Source organism: Fusarium vanettenii, assembly GCF_000151355.1.
Source record: "Fusarium vanettenii 77-13-4 chromosome 12 genomic scaffold NECHAsca_29_chr12_4_0, whole genome shotgun sequence".
Lineage (NCBI taxonomy): Eukaryota > Fungi > Ascomycota > Sordariomycetes > Hypocreales > Nectriaceae > Fusarium > Fusarium vanettenii.
Genome location: NW_003315856.1, coordinates 178256 through 193132, shown reverse-complemented (window position 1 = coordinate 193132; position 14877 = coordinate 178256). Strand labels below are relative to the sequence as shown.

Sequence of the window (14877 nt, the reverse complement as noted above, 5' to 3'; positions counted from 1 at the left end):
TCTCATGTAAAACCTTTAGTTGGGCTCAGAAGAATAGCTTCACGACGTCTTCTTCCCATCTTCATGTCCTCACACACCGTTAATAATGAGAGCCACGATATTGGCCAAGTTCTAGAGCGGGCGGGCAAGCATTCCCCGCTGTACCGAGGCAGCGGACCGCTAAGATCGCCGAAAGACCCGCTGTGGTGATCGCCTGTTGTCGGGCTCTTGGAACAGAAACAACAAGCAGCAAACGACAAACCTCAAATCCATCAATGCCGACTTGGATATCTTATCAATCTCAATCTCAATTTCAACATCTGACTGCATCCCCATACAATGATACCCCAGAAAAGAGGCGTCGTCACAAGACGTCATCGGCCATCTCCAACCCCTCACGGCGTGACGATCCAGTTCACTTTCGGAAACCTCCTTTAACCGTTTGCCCGTGTGACCACACCCTCACAAAGACCAGACGGGCGATGACACCCGGGGAACCAAAACTTGTACACGTGATGATGAGATGTGATGCCGACATCAAGCTGAGGGGTAGAATCTTGGGCGAGAACACACTCTGTGCTCTCGTCAGATTCGATCACAGTCAGCAACATGGACGTCTTTTCAACGCTGCCTCCGGAGCTGCTGGCTCCCATCCTGAGCGATCTGCCAGATCTCAAAAGCCTTTATAGCATTACCGTATCATCGCCGTATGTGTTCCACTTCATGGGCAGCACCCTCGGTGCCAACGTCCTCGAGTCCGTCCTCGACCATCCAGTGTCCAAAGACTTCACGTCAACGACATGGATCCCATATATGTTACGCTTAGTCGCCCTCGCCCGGCAAACTACTCCTTCAAATCAACCCGCAACTGATCTCGGGTCGTTTATTGCAAAGTATTTCCTCTCCAACCAGGGCCTGGGTATTCCCGACCTTCAATGTGAAAACATCCCGCTTATCCGGCTTCGCGATGTGATGCGGGCCGAGGCTTCGTGCTTCTCACCCAGAGAAATGATATTCCTCGCTCGACGTATCGAAAGCCTCGCAGGTTCGTGCTTCGAATTCTTCCATGATCGCATCAAATCCTGCACTCCGTCCCATCTTCTTGACAAGGTCTTCCAACCTACTCCGCTCCCATGGAGCCAGCGACCAGATGGGCTTCCTTGGGGTCAGCCATACACCATCGACGCTGGCGGAGAAGCATCTTGGTATGAGATGCAGCGCATCACTCTTGGGTTCTGGAGTCTGCAGCTGTCCTACGAGCTCAGCAATGCCGCATCCGAGGGCCGCCTTAGCTGGACGGACAGTGATGTTGCAGCCATACGCAATATGGGGTCTGGAACGTGTCTCGGGAACTTCGGCAAGTCTAATATCTGGGTTGCCCAGGAACCCCTCTGGGCCGCCTTGATGTATATCCGACACCTCGAGGGTGTGTCAGATGGTTGCCCTTGCGCAGGCGATACAAGCGGCATTCATAATGAAATGAGCGCCTTCTTCAACACGGAATTCAGGCCGCTAGGAGATGAACACCTCAGTCTCCCGCCATTGATGAACGCGAAAAGGATCAGGCCAGCTTGGCCGTCACCGGCTCCCCCTCCTCCTCATTTTCCCTGTACCGACAAACGAGATGCATCCACGTACCATCGCCACAAGGTACTCGTCGGCTGCAAAGGCTTACGCTGGGCACAGCCTCTGCTATTCCCAAGGGGACAAGCTCGTGTAAGTCGAGGCCTAATGTTTGGTCCGTTCCGGGCTCTAGGCTTTGGTCTTTGGGACGACGAGAGGTTGATTGCGATGGAGATGATTGACGATCCCACGGGGCAAAAGCCAAAGAGGTTTGAGGTTTGGTGCCAGGATCAGGTATATACGTGGATGAGTTTGTTGAGTCAGACACAGATGGAGGAACTCGTTGCACATCAAGATTTAATGGGAGAAAGGCAGCAGCGTGTGTAAAGAAGGATGCACTTATCTGAGAGTTTTCTCACAATTTTACCGTCAATTTATACCTCTTAATGTCGAAGTGGGGATATCGAAGAGTTTCAATTTCCAGAAACAGTGCTATGCTTCCAGTCCCGAAGAATCTCTATCTGCGTATTGAGTCGCGATAAAAGGCTTACGGGCGCGTCTCAGAGGCCATGCTCACGTCTAGTTCTCTTCCTGCGTAGCATTCTCAAGGCCGAGACGAACTAGTTCTTCGAGCTTCTCCACCCTGATACGATGTTCCTCCTCCTTCCTCTTATAGGTTGCCCATTCAGCATCGAGTTTTTCCTTTTCTAGCATCTCTTTGGCCTCTTCTTGAGCAATTCCCATTGCCTCTATTTGGCGACGGGCCACCTCTGGCACCCTTTCATGGTCTTCTTCCTCTCCCTCCTTCCTCTGTCCCTCAACAACCCTCGGCCCTGCCTCGAGATTCGCTCGGGCCTCCTTCTCCGCCTTGACACGCTCTTCATCCTCTTTCATCCTCTTTTCCTCAGCAACCAGCCGACCTCTCTCAAGCACCATTCGAGCCTTTTCTTCAGCTCTGGCTCTGGCCTCGGCCACGGTCTGCCCGCGCGTTACAGCGGCCTTCATCTCAGCTTCGAACCGGGCGCGAGCCTCCTCCCTGACCTCAGCCATAGCCTCGTCATGTTTTCGAAGTCGCTCCTCCTCGGCCTTTCGCTCAGCCTCCATCCTCTGGCGGGCGGCCGTTTCAGCTTCAATTCTTGCCTTTTCGATCTCCTCCTTGGCCTCCTCTTGAGCAATTCTCATTGCCTCCATCCGGCGACTGAAGGCCTCCTCGGCCTCCGCGCGGATCTGAGCCTCAGTCTCCTTTTGCTTCTCCGTGGCCTTCTGCTTTTCCTCCCTGGCCTTAAAGGCGGCAATCTCTTCCACCAACCGGATCTTCTCGCGATCCTCCTCCCCGTGAGCTAGGGGCGGGAACTGCGCAGGTTGAGCCGGACGGGGGTTGGACGGAGGTGCCGTGTCTATCGGCCACATTCTCATAGTGATTTCCATGTCTGGCTGAACCAGCTTCTCCCAGAAAGAGGGAAGGATAATATGGCCGTTGGGGCCGATCAGGTCGTAATGGCCGTCTATAACACGGGACCCTAGTACGTCAACTTGTTGGAACGCGTGCTTGATGAGCTCCTCCATGCCCTATGATAGTGTCAGCGGCGTTAGTTCAGTCATATGACAGAATTCCCCTAATTAATACCTTCCAAGTCGCGCAAAGCCGAAAAGGGAAGGAAAATTTCCGACCGAGAGCGTCCTTAAATCTGATCGGAGCCAGCTCGGCCTTTTGGCTCTCCTCAAGCTTGGCCTTGGTTTCCTCTTGAATCTTGGCTATAGCCTCAGTCGCAGCTTCAACACCCTTGCTTCTAGAGTCGTCCGTTGCAAGCCAGATGTCCTCCACATCTTCCTCGTCATCGTCTTCGTCATCCTCATCTCCATTGTCGAGCCCCTCTTCCTCTTTGTCTTCGTCCCCATCGTCATCTTCATCGCCCTCCTCCCCTGTGTCGGGCAAGGTAAATAGCGCAAGGTGCTGGAGGTGTTGCCCAACATGTTTCTCGTACTGCTTCTCAGATCCGACTTGGAAATCACAACACAGAGGGCATTTACCTTGGGCCTTCGTTACGTCGGCACGGCTGCTGAGGCCCTCGAGCGTGTGTATCCTTTCGGGGGGTACATTCTGCTCGTGGGCTGTCTTGACGTGATTTTGGAAGATCTGGGCACTGTCAAATTCTGCATCGCATCCCAAAGGACAGTGCCAAGTCTTCCAGTGCTCCCGCCTCATGTGCATCTTCCAGTCGTTGCGGCGCACATAGAGGTGGTCTGGTGTCTGGCAGGCCTCTGAGAGACAGACATATGGTCGAAGATCTCTGAAAACATGCTTCCTATCGAACATGTCAGCTTGATCAGTCACTTTTCTATGACAGTGAAACATACTTCCAGGCATGCCTCGTGTCTATCAAGACTATCATGTGGCAGAACGGACACTTGAATGAGCCATCGATGTGCTCCTTCGGTATTGGGGGGACTCGCAGCTGGGTCGAGTCAGGATTTGAGGTGGCATACGACGTCGCCGAGGCATCAGAGCGGGCGTCATCTAGCATGGCTAACTGGGTCGCGCCAGCCTCGGTACTCTTTCCTGCTTCCTTGAGATGATCCGGGAGAGATGAAGCGATAGTCGTCGCTCGCCCTTCGAACTCGGCCTCATCCTCCTCCAAGCCTTCAGCCAGGCGGCTCTTGTGCTCCTCCCGATACTTGAAATACTGCCGCCTACGAGCCATAGCTCTTCCAAGTCTGTCTGCCAGGTCTTTGTCCACATTTGGGAACTTATCCCGGACGTGCTTAGCATCCCAGTATACGAATTCCTTGACGAGGCCCTCTCCCGCTCGAGACAGGAACTGGTCGTGAGGAGCTGGATTGCGTATCGTGACAGATAGTCGAAGAAGACAGTTAACCACGTGGGCAATCTCATCGAGTGTCTGCTCAACCTCGGACTTGTCAGAGTCTCCATCGTCGTTGAAGTAGTCGGCCAGGTCATCCTCCACCGCGTCATGGCCCTCGCTCATGGTGTCGGGGATGCTATCTCCGTTGGCAACGAGGGTGCCTGGCTTATGGTTAACGCTTTGTTCTCAGTAGTAGAAAGAGTGGCTGTGCCTTGTTCGATGGAGCTACAGAGATCCTGGAGCAGAGAGATGACCAACTTGCGGATGTTGGACGCATCTCGTAGACGGTACTCGAGTGATCGACTCCCAGATGGGCGATGGGCTCCTAGATTGCCAGCCCACAATTTAAACCTCGCCAGGCAGGAGCTGGCCTGTGAGGCCCGGGCATGGTCATCTTGCAACGTTGAAGTGAGCTCCTTGAACGAGGTGAGGCTGCGAGCAACCAAGGCCGCGATTTGGGGCTCCGAGGCGGCCCGAGAGACCTCGACCATTGTTGATTTTCTGAAGAAGAGGGCTGAAGGAATCTCTAGTGAAGGTTGAAGGTGTCGGCGGCTGGTTTCATCACTCTAATTGATGGGGCGATAGTCAGCAAAGCAACCCCCGCTCACCAAGCAATGCAGGCATCAGGCAGTTGGCAGAGCTGGCCATGCGAGTGGTTTGCAGAGGGTAGGGTAGGGAGTACCAGAAATGGCTCACAGCTCCATCCATCGATATATCATTGGTCCTCGCACCGTGGATAATGCAGTCCTTGTTTTCAGCTGTGAGCGCGTGCGGGGCTCGCATGCCGACAGCCTCACTCTTGGCCTAATTCTCACGACTCCCAAGCTCAACAAGCCCAATGGAAAGCCGCTCGAAGAGTGCTCTCTTCTAATCAAATTCACGTGTACCAAACTTACAGAGCACGCCATGTCCGGTATCGAGGTCGTGGGTCTCGTCCTCGGCATCCTGCCACTGGCCATTAAAGCCCTCCAAGGGTACAGGACCATGCTATCGGGGGTACGAGGCGCCGACCGCGACCTGAAATCCCTCGTCCAAGATCTCGAGACGGAGCAGGTCCGCCTACAAACCACGTGCGAGGTGCTCCTCGATGGCATCGCACCGCTATCCCGGATCGACGACATGGTCGAGAAGCCTTTCGGGCCCGAGTGGGAGCAGTTCAGCGACGAAATCCGGGAGCGACTATGGACGGCAACAGGCAAGTTCAAGGAGCATGCCAAGGAGATGCAGGAGGCGGCGGAGGAGCTGAAGGAGAAACTGTCCATGGAAGCGGATGGCAAGGTGAGATAGCCACCACAAACTTCAAACTCAGATGTATCAGTTTGCTAACGATCTCTGTATAGACCAATCTAAATAGCCCTGAGGCAATAATGAAAGAGCTTAAAAGAAAGGCATCCTTCTCACTAAGAAAGAAGGACTACGAGGGCATTATCGCCCGCATCAAGGCAGCCAACTCAGTCCTGCACGAGCTGGCCGGTCAGAACCGCGACCTTGAGCCCAGCCGGCGGCGGCGGTCGCAGGCCAGGGTCACCAAACTTATCCGTGGCCTGTCGAGGAGCATCTTCGACGCCCTTAGGAGTGCAGCAACGTGTCGTTGTGTCCAGTCGCACGACGTGTGTCTCGAGCTGGTGCCGAGGAAAGCTGTCCTGGTGCCAAGCGATGTGGAGGACGAAGTGGCCAAAAACCTCAACTTTCACGTGGTGCTAGGGTCGTATGAGAGCCCTGGTGCTGACACTGACTGCTCTGGTCAGGATGAGAAGAGAGTGGAGTCTCTAGAACGGCCGACCCGTTGGGACAGTCTCCATGTCCAATTCGAGCCCAAGAGCGAAGCCAACGTGAAACCGCCTTCGTCGTTGAGTGTTCCTCTCAGCAGCCCCAGATCTCCATCCCCACGCCGGAGAGTCCGATTTCGTGAATCTTTGGGGTTCACATCTAAGCGGGAGTTAACCTCCTCATCAACGGAGACTCTGAGTGTCGTCTCCGAGAAGAACCTGGTCGTCAGCACAGCTTCAGTCCCCATAGAGGCATTACCACCCGTCCTCAAATCGGACCTATGCCAAGTGATATTCACATGGCATGAGGAGCGTAGGGAGTCAGCGATGAAGCGCTGCGGGTACATCGCCGACCCGCATCGCATGTTTGGTCTCTACCCGCAGCATCGTCATCCAGAATCGAGCTCGACCGTCACACTGCGGCAGATGCTAGAGGGGAAAGATCCCGTGTTTCAGGACCTTGATCTCGTGGAGAAGCTGAGGATTGCACTATCTATATCCATGAGCATCCTTCATCTATACGACACTCCCTGGTTGGGGGGAACCCTAACCTTGGACGACGTCGTGTTCCTTCGGGAAAGCCAGAAGGCCACATTACATCCAGACTCTCCCCTTAGGCCCTTCATGGCTAAGAACTTTGCCAGAAGATCTAACACGGCAGCACCTCTGGAAGCCCAACCACAGAGCAAGCCGTGCAAGCCATCCAAGGCCATGAACTTAACGGTGTTGTCCCTCGGCGCGATGCTAATCCAGATGATGATCGGGCAAGCGGTGCCGGCGCTCGACATGGCAGCGGACTCGGACATGGACCTCAACGCGATGCTGGAGAAGCATGAGGCGGGTGGCAAGTTTAACGATGAGGTGCTGCAGAACGGGGGGTGGAACTACATGGCGGCGGTGAAGTGGTGCCTAGAGACTGAGAGCGTTCTAGGGATAATGGGGCTGGAGAACGAGGACTTTTGTCAGAGGTTTTATGAGGCGGTTGTAGCGAGGCTGGAGAAGGATATACAGCAGTTGAGTAGTCGATGTTGGGACTGAATGTCGCCCACATCCAGGGTAGGTTCGCACAGTCATGTGTTCTGAAGGGGAGAAACACTGGTGGTTGTTATCGCAAGACACGGGACGACGAGGGAGAAAAGCTGGTCCCTCAGGGGACGATAACAGGCCAGAGCGGGTCCTGCACAAAAGCAAATAAAGGTACATATCGTTCTATGCACAGGTACTTTGGTACCGCCACGCGTTGATTGGGATAACACGTCACGACGAACATCCCGCGTTACGCGTGCGCGACGCGTCTCACCCACTGAGTTGAGTCAGTGACAAGGGTCGCGAACCAGTCACATCCAACACAGACTGCACACATGCGTACAGTCAAGGGACACGTATATGCACGGTACTGGTCTCTTTGCGCACTCATCAGCATCCCCAGGCCACCCTACACAACGGGAGGCATGAGCCATGAATAACGCAGTTTGGGTGAACACTCTCATCTAAAAGCATAGGATTGTGGCTTATAGTGAGATTAAAAACTATAACGGAGACTAAGAAAATAAATTTGACACAAAAATCATTTTTATGAGCCATAAGTATCTGTTAATGCGAGAGGATGAACTGCCTTTGCATATCTAAATGTCGTTGAGACCATCAAATCAAGTGCGTGAATATCTATCACTGGAGAAGACAGCTCGTCCTGCTCACGCCATTACCATTCCAAAACAAACGCGGTATTTCCGTCTTCTAACTCAAACACCAATACCCAAACACATACTCCGTGAACCAAAGCCCGTGTTTAGCTGAGGTCGAAATCAGGAAGCGAGCTAAACAGTGAAGAACTATAGCATAACCGATCGATGAAACTCGGATCAAGATCTGGTATGGTCGTTTCTTGTGCCCCTTCCACTACCGTCGAGTCCACAGGTCTATTACTCGCCTGTCCAGACTCACTGGGCGTGGACGTGGTCAAGGCGATGGATTTTGACAACGGCTCGGAGTTCCACCTGTCCATTGATTCTGAAATGAGAGTTGCGGCGCATGATCGGACACGGTGGTAGGCAGAATCTGCCAAGTTCCAGGTTCTTTTCAGGTTCTTCAAACATCCAAGGATCAGCGTGATCCGGTTGTAATGGTGATCGAAGCACTCATCAGAGTGACTGTTTGAAGTAGCCAGCTGTATCAATCCGCAAAGAACAAGCGCCGGAATGATGCAAGGAGTGTGTTTCTGGATGTTAGGACAAAGCGAGATGTAATCCGATATTCGCCTCGAAGCTTCGGTTGCTTTGATGCTGTGGACCAAACGGGTCGAGCTGGACAACGACTGGGCTTGTGCCATCGGCCAGAATGGGTCCTCGTTGCTGCATAGATGAGGGTGGTAACTGCTGCGTGGAAGATGGAGCAACATGCCAGCATACGCAATCATGGCGTGTGCCTGGAACATGATCTCATCAATGTTTCCGTACGAGTCCACGATATCCAGCTTCTTAGTGGGGAGGTGATTTGACCAACTGACAAGCGCATTCTCGACTGCTTGCAGATGATCACGATGATAATCCCGTAACCGGTTTAGCACCAGGACTCGTCCTAAGATGCTGATGGCTTCGATCCGATAACTGAAAGACGAAAAGATGATATCCTCCTCAAAGAGGACCCGGCGTTTGAAGTCGAGAATCTTGCGCGGTTCGGGAATGTCATGTGTCCCCGTGTAAAGCGACTCTTCACATGGCAAAGGCACTTCCGGGCAGACAGCACTGCAACGAAACGAGATGGTCTTTTGCGGTAGTGCCATGATGACATCAGTGATGAAGAGCTCCCACCACGTCCTCCGTAGACTCTCGGCTTCGATGGATCTCTCAGGGTGCTGTGATGACGCGTAATCGGCGCGATGTAATCCGATATCAAAGGCAATAGTCGTGCAGTGTGAAAAGGCGTCTTGTGCTTCGGTAAGATCGCCCCGCGAGAATAACACGATCGCGTAGATCAACCATGCTTGAACCATACAAGCCGACTTGTCCGTGTTGGAAGAAAGCTCGGTAGCAACTTTTGTCTTGAGCTGCTCAGATGGACTTAGTTGGACATAGTGAGATCCAGCAAAGTCGACCACGAGTTGTAAGTAGGTCGGATACGCCCGCGAGGTATACATGGATGCCGGGACCAGGATTGGATGTGCATTGTGGAAGTTTTCGTAGTACATCCGAATGAACCGCTCACTGTCAGTTGGAGGTCTGCTTATCGATGACACTTGTCCCTGGTTGCTGAAGTCTTTGGGTCCTAGACCTGGCCAAAGAAGATGATCGGTGCTTATCCCGGAAAAGTAAGAGAGAACATTTCCATCCGATGGAGCATCGTCCGTCACTGAGAGGCGAGACGGTTCTGAACGGGGAACTTCTGGTGCGGTCGGAGAAGAAGCGCTGATACTCTCATCATCCGGTCCAATCGAAGGTCGAAGCTGTTGAAGTCCTCTCCCAGCGCTAAGATCCCTGGGCTTCCTGCGTCCCCCGCGTCGCGAAGGCTGATAGCTGCACGGTGTACCATTCTGGACGCATCGCGAGCACGTCGGCTTCTTGCCATCGCATTTGAGATGTTGCTTCCTGCAGCCGGTGCAAGCGAGAGATGCGAGCCCGGTGCTTTTGGTGATCCTGGGAGCTGCCATTGTGTCTGGGGATGGGGATGGTGATGGAGTCGTGCCACCTGATGTGTTCGGGGTTTGAAGGGTCTGATCGGGGGATCGGGGACTTGGCGGATGGCTTGGTCGCCGAAGGGATGTGATTGGTTGGCGAGTCGCCGATCAAGCATTCACCCGGCTGGTCGAGATAAGCCTCGTTTCTCAACCTTGTTCATCATGCATTCCATTCTTCGTTTAACTTTATATCCTGCATAAGATATGCACCGCAAGTTTGACATCTTCTCGAAAGACGTGATGTCATTCGGCTACTTCCTCTTAACCAGTTGAGAACAACCAAGATCCCAATCATCCTTCTTGAACATAGCCCTCGTACTTCCAATAAGTGTCAAAACCCAACCTTTCATAAAAGCCCCGGATAAAAACCGAGTCAATGTAAATCCCCTCAATCCCTCTCTCTCGTAGATTTTCCATAGCTTTCACAACCATGGCCAACCCAACACCTTTGCCTCTTGCGGACTCGCTCACGCCAACGGCGGCGATCAACCCCGTCTTGTCCTTTGACGGCAGTAGCGGCATAAAGGCGTAAGTGTCACTGATGATGGACGAGAAGGAACACATGAATGTCCATCCGATTTGCTCGTTTGTCTCGGGGTCGATAGCCACCAGTGCTTCGTGGTGCTGCTTGTAAGCGGCAAGGGCCTCGTAGCCAATGTACCATCTCTGCCCGTGTGTTAGTCCGTGGCCCTATGTGAGAATACGGAATGACTTACAAAAGTGGCTCGCTGTTTGGTAAGGCACTCTTCCTCGAGTTCCGGAGACCATGTGCAGAACTTTGCATTGACCTTGGAGATTTTCTCCATCACTTCAGGCGGTGCGATGGGGCCCTCGCGGATATCCTTGAAGAGATCTATCGCAGAGTTCTTTTCCATCCTACGGAAACCTTAATAGCAGTCAGTATCCTGTTTAAAGACGTGATTGAGTGTGCATACCTCTATGGATGAAAAAGTCCTTGACCTCTTGTGAAAAGTCGACCGGCATCTGCGGCCAGAACCGGGGACTTTGGCTTCCAATCTGCAGAGACTTGAGATCCTCTCCATTGGCCTCTCTAATCGCAGCCTTTGCTTTCTCCAACAATGCAGTACCGAGTCCCTTTCCTCGATGCTCGGGCAACACACCAAGGACGTCTATCTGACCAACACCGGCCTCGAGGTAGGCAATAACGAAGCCATTCTCATGGATGTAGTGATGGCCGGGGACGAGACGCAGAAACTTTTCCAGCCGCTGTCGTTCAACTGGCCACGTGGGAAAGATGATGTCCCACATGTGAGACAACTTTTCAAAGTCTTGATCGGAGTTTGAAAACTCCCTGATGTCATACTTGACAGGGTTGTCGGTTTGTTCAGCCATGTTGAAGAATGGGGGTAATGATTTCTCGCGCAAAAGATGTGTAAGCGATGGGAAAGCTAAAGCCCGTTTATTTGGCTTTATTCAGGGGGAAACTGGGGCATCTTTAATAACCTAATCGTATTGATCGTGTACTACATATCAGATGTTAATTGATCCAGGAGGATAAGGCAGAAGGGGCTGGACGTGGCCTGATGATCCTGTTGGTGCGTAAGCGAGCGTGGCGAAGTGCGTACACCACCGCGCGTTAGGCCTTGAAGGATCCGACTGTTGGTCCTTGTGCATATGAATATCGCATTCCGCATTCGCGATCATGCCTGACTTGGGAAGGTGCATGGACTAGCGTACAAAAGACCGAGGGCTCGTTATGACTTCATATTCACAACGTCATTATATCTCGTCTATGGCCTTGTCAAACCTGCCGAACGATGTCCGATTCGGGTGTTGCGTTAATAAAAGTACAAAGCGCCAAGCTATAAATATCAAATCCCAGATAATCAGAACCAAAGACCCATTACCCATAAACAACTGTGCGTTATGCATCATACGATGTGAAAGTCGTGATTCGCATGCTCATCCACCACTTCGGTCTTTTCCCAGCATGAGCCAGGGGGTCGGATTGGAAGTGTAAGTTGGGCCGAGAGTAGCTGGCTCCTCAAGTCATCAATATCATCCGAAGGTGTCGCGGTGATTTCAACACCATTTGATGGCGGAAAGGGCAGATCCCTCCCGTCGAGTGGGAAGAGATTATTCGCCTTGAGCCAATCGTCATTGGCAAACTTGGACAAGTAGTTCCTGATGCCGTCGGGCATGACAACAACCACCTTGTCACTCTCTTTAAAGTCAAAGTCCTTGACGGCCTTGAACATGGCAGCCATCGCCGCACCGGAACTTCCGCCCACCAAGAGTCCTTCTTCAGCAATAAGGCGTCTCGCAAGGTAGAAAGACTCCCGATCAGTCGTCTTGTACCATTTGTCCACAATGTCGCGGTCCAGGACACCAGGGACGAATTCGCCGCCAATGCCTTCAACCTGGTGGGGCTCGTGTAGATGATCCTTGTTCAGAGAATCAGGAGCTGCCAATATGCTTCCTTGTGGGTCGGCACCGATAGCTTTGATGTTCTTGTTGTGTTTCTTCAAACCCCTCGCGAGTCCGGTGATGGTGCCTCCTGTTCCTGCACCGGCGACGATAGCGGTAACTTTATGCTTCGTTTGTCTCCAAATCTCTTGGGCAGTTGTGTCCTCGTGCGCTTGGGGATTGTCAGGGTTTCCAAATTGCCCGAGGATATGGGCGTTTGGAAGAACTGATTGGAGCCACGCGGCGAGTTGATGATGTGACTCGGGGCTATCCCAAGCAGCATCATCAGGTGTTCGAATGATTTTGGCTCCCAAGGCGCGAAGGATTGTCACCTTCTCTAGTGACATCTTGCTTGGAAGGGTGATAATGGTCTTGTAGCCCTTCAAAACAGCGATAAGAGCCAACCCGATACCCCTACATCAAGTCAATAGGCTGCAGCATAAGCGAGGCATGCGACTTACGTGTTTCCACTGGTGGGCTCGATCAAGGTATCACCAGGCTTGATCTTGCCAGCCTTCTCGGCCTCTTCGATCATGCGCAGTGCCACGCGGTCCTTGGTGCTCCCTCCCAAGTTGAAGAACTCGGCTTTGACGAGAACCTCACATTTTATCCCCAGAGCTTTTGGTAGCTTGTTGAGGCGGATAAGGGGAGTTTCTCCGATCAAGTCGATGGCATTGGAGATGCTGTTGGCGGGGGTGGATGCTTCAGGGGCGAGGGACGACATTTTGGGAGTGAATATGGTATGACTGTCTTGTGTAAAGATGCAGAAGACGAGAAGAAGTATAGGCTTTGATAGTGAGAGAAAGATGACAGTAGAATTAGCGAGTTTAAATAACACAAAAACATCACATGTTGTTTGAATCGTGATGTTACTAGGTGCGCTCAGTCGCCGACGGAGCATTCGCCGATCCCCGGGTGCTGCTGTCCGAAAGAGCGGTCGCTGAACTCAAATAGCCTGACAGCCAGCCACTTTTGACTATCACTCCGATGTATGATTACTAGGTTAGTTAGTTGTGAGAGCCAAGACGCGGCATAAAAGGCGTGAATATCATGGCATTCTAGTTAAGGCCGACTGTTTTGCTCAAACCTTTCCGTATTAATGCAAAACTTGCATTGAAACATGGCCCCATTGCTTTGTGGCTAGTTATCTGTAATCGGAGAGGCTGGCAGATCGTCAGATCAACAATAACTCAAGCTTATTCTCGACTTATCTCAGAGAGTTCAGCTCGTAATATCCAGCCATCCACGATCCGCTCGCCTCATAACTCACAGTCAAGCTTTGAGTAAGCCGTGAGCACATAGCATGTGATATCGATATCGGATTTGTGGGAGATTAGACTTTGATACCTCGCGAGGAAACCTAGCCCACCTTCTATTTTCACAAAGTACGTAGGGAGTTGAATACGCAATGTGTGGTCGAGGTGAAGATAGGATCAAGTGAGTTCAGCCACCCTGTACCTAAAGTGAAGATAAGCCGGACTTTTCGTAAATCCGCAGCCTGCGAGTCGGACGGATCCAACCGCCGCTGTTAATGCCCAAGAGAGGAATAGCGTTCTCGACTTGGTGGCTCCTCCCAGCGACCAGAGACTTCTGCTTCGTCCAAACTTGGTCCTGCGATACCAACCTTAGGTAACTTGCTTGCAATTTAACCCCTCAACACCAATATGACTGTTTTTGATATCGACGAGCAAGAAAATCTTGCCCGTATGCGGCGAGGCGATCTGTATTATGCCTTTACCCCACAGCTCGTGGCTGCTCGGAAGCGGTGCAAACAGGCCCTGGCTCGACTTAACACTGCGGGGGAGTTGACTCGCCGAGACATTGCGGAACATTGGAAAGAGTAATTGACATGTGTTCATGCAAACCGTTGAAGTTTCTGACAAACACTAGTATCACAGATGATGATCGCCCCTTGCCCCCCCCTGCGGCAACAGAGGATGAAGAAGATGCTGTCCTACACGAGTACCCCTGGGTAGAGCGGCCCATCAACATGGACTATGGGACAAACGTCAAAGTTGGGAGCGGTGTATTTATCAACTTTAACTGCACCATGATTGATACATGCACTATATCCATCGGAGCCCGAACCCTTGTTGGCCCCAACGTGTCCTTCTTCAGTGGCACTCACCCCCTTGACCCGGATCTACGCAATGGAACAAACGGACCTGAGCTGGGCCGCCCTGTGATCATTGGCGAGGATTGCTGGATAGGAGGAAGTGCCATGATTTTACCTGGTGTCACGGTTGGAGATGGATGCACTATTGGAGCTGGGAGTGTTGTAACAAAGGCAAGTGAGACGCTTTTTAGTAGTCAAGCTCATGCTAACAAGTTCCTCCAGGACGTTCCAGCGTATCATGTTGTGGCTGGAAACCCTGCAAAAATTATCCGCAAGATAGAACGCAAGCACAAGGCCGAACAAGAAGCCAAAGAAAAGGCTCAGGGGGCGTAGCATGCCTCATCTCAAGGAACAGGCTCGACAAGGAGTATTTAGGCAGATTTAGGCCACTGCTAGAGGTAAGAATCCCGGGAGAGAGCGGACTCTAAGAGAATGATCGAAACCTCACTAAAGACCTCATGTTTCTTCTCGCTCCTCGCAGATAGG

At 52.3% G+C, this 14877-nt stretch overlaps 6 protein-coding genes across 6 annotated transcripts; 3 read left to right on the top strand and 3 right to left on the bottom strand.

The window, feature by feature from the left end:
- Positions 1-588: 588 nt before the first annotated feature.
- Positions 589-1929, top strand: NECHADRAFT_87441 (uncharacterized protein; the record flags this gene model as incomplete). The annotated part of the gene is made up of 1 exon (XM_003043337.1): positions 589-1929. The coding sequence occupies one exon, from the start codon at positions 589-591 to the stop codon at positions 1927-1929; it is 1341 nt and encodes a 446-aa protein (XP_003043383.1).
- Positions 1930-3136: 1207 nt separating this feature from the next.
- On the bottom strand, positions 3137-4529 carry NECHADRAFT_53468 (uncharacterized protein; the record flags this gene model as incomplete). The annotated part of the gene is made up of 2 exons (XM_003043236.1): positions 3137-3833; positions 3901-4529. The coding sequence occupies 2 exons, from the start codon at positions 4527-4529 to the stop codon at positions 3137-3139; spliced, it is 1326 nt and encodes a 441-aa protein (XP_003043282.1).
- Positions 4530-5312: 783 nt separating this feature from the next.
- On the top strand, positions 5313-7213 carry NECHADRAFT_53534 (uncharacterized protein; the record flags this gene model as incomplete). Its single annotated transcript, XM_003043336.1, has 3 exons — positions 5313-5684; positions 5747-6018; positions 6283-7213. 3 exons carry the CDS (start codon positions 5313-5315, stop codon positions 7211-7213), a joined length of 1575 nt encoding a protein of 524 aa, XP_003043382.1.
- Positions 7214-7964: 751 nt separating this feature from the next.
- On the bottom strand, positions 7965-9821 carry NECHADRAFT_53569 (uncharacterized protein; the record flags this gene model as incomplete). The annotated part of the gene is made up of 2 exons (XM_003043235.1): positions 7965-9378; positions 9538-9821. The coding sequence occupies 2 exons, from the start codon at positions 9819-9821 to the stop codon at positions 7965-7967; spliced, it is 1698 nt and encodes a 565-aa protein (XP_003043281.1).
- A 1919-nt stretch (positions 9822-11740) lies between these two features.
- NECHADRAFT_97650 (uncharacterized protein) lies at positions 11741-12999 on the bottom strand (the record flags this gene model as incomplete). The annotated part of the gene is made up of 3 exons (XM_003043234.1): positions 11741-11924; positions 11979-12689; positions 12737-12999. The coding sequence occupies 3 exons, from the start codon at positions 12997-12999 to the stop codon at positions 11741-11743; spliced, it is 1158 nt and encodes a 385-aa protein (XP_003043280.1).
- A 940-nt stretch (positions 13000-13939) lies between these two features.
- On the top strand, positions 13940-14724 carry NECHADRAFT_53503 (uncharacterized protein; the record flags this gene model as incomplete). Its single annotated transcript, XM_003043335.1, has 3 exons — positions 13940-14115; positions 14166-14511; positions 14614-14724. 3 exons carry the CDS (start codon positions 13940-13942, stop codon positions 14722-14724), a joined length of 633 nt encoding a protein of 210 aa, XP_003043381.1.
- Positions 14725-14877: the final 153 nt, after the last annotated feature.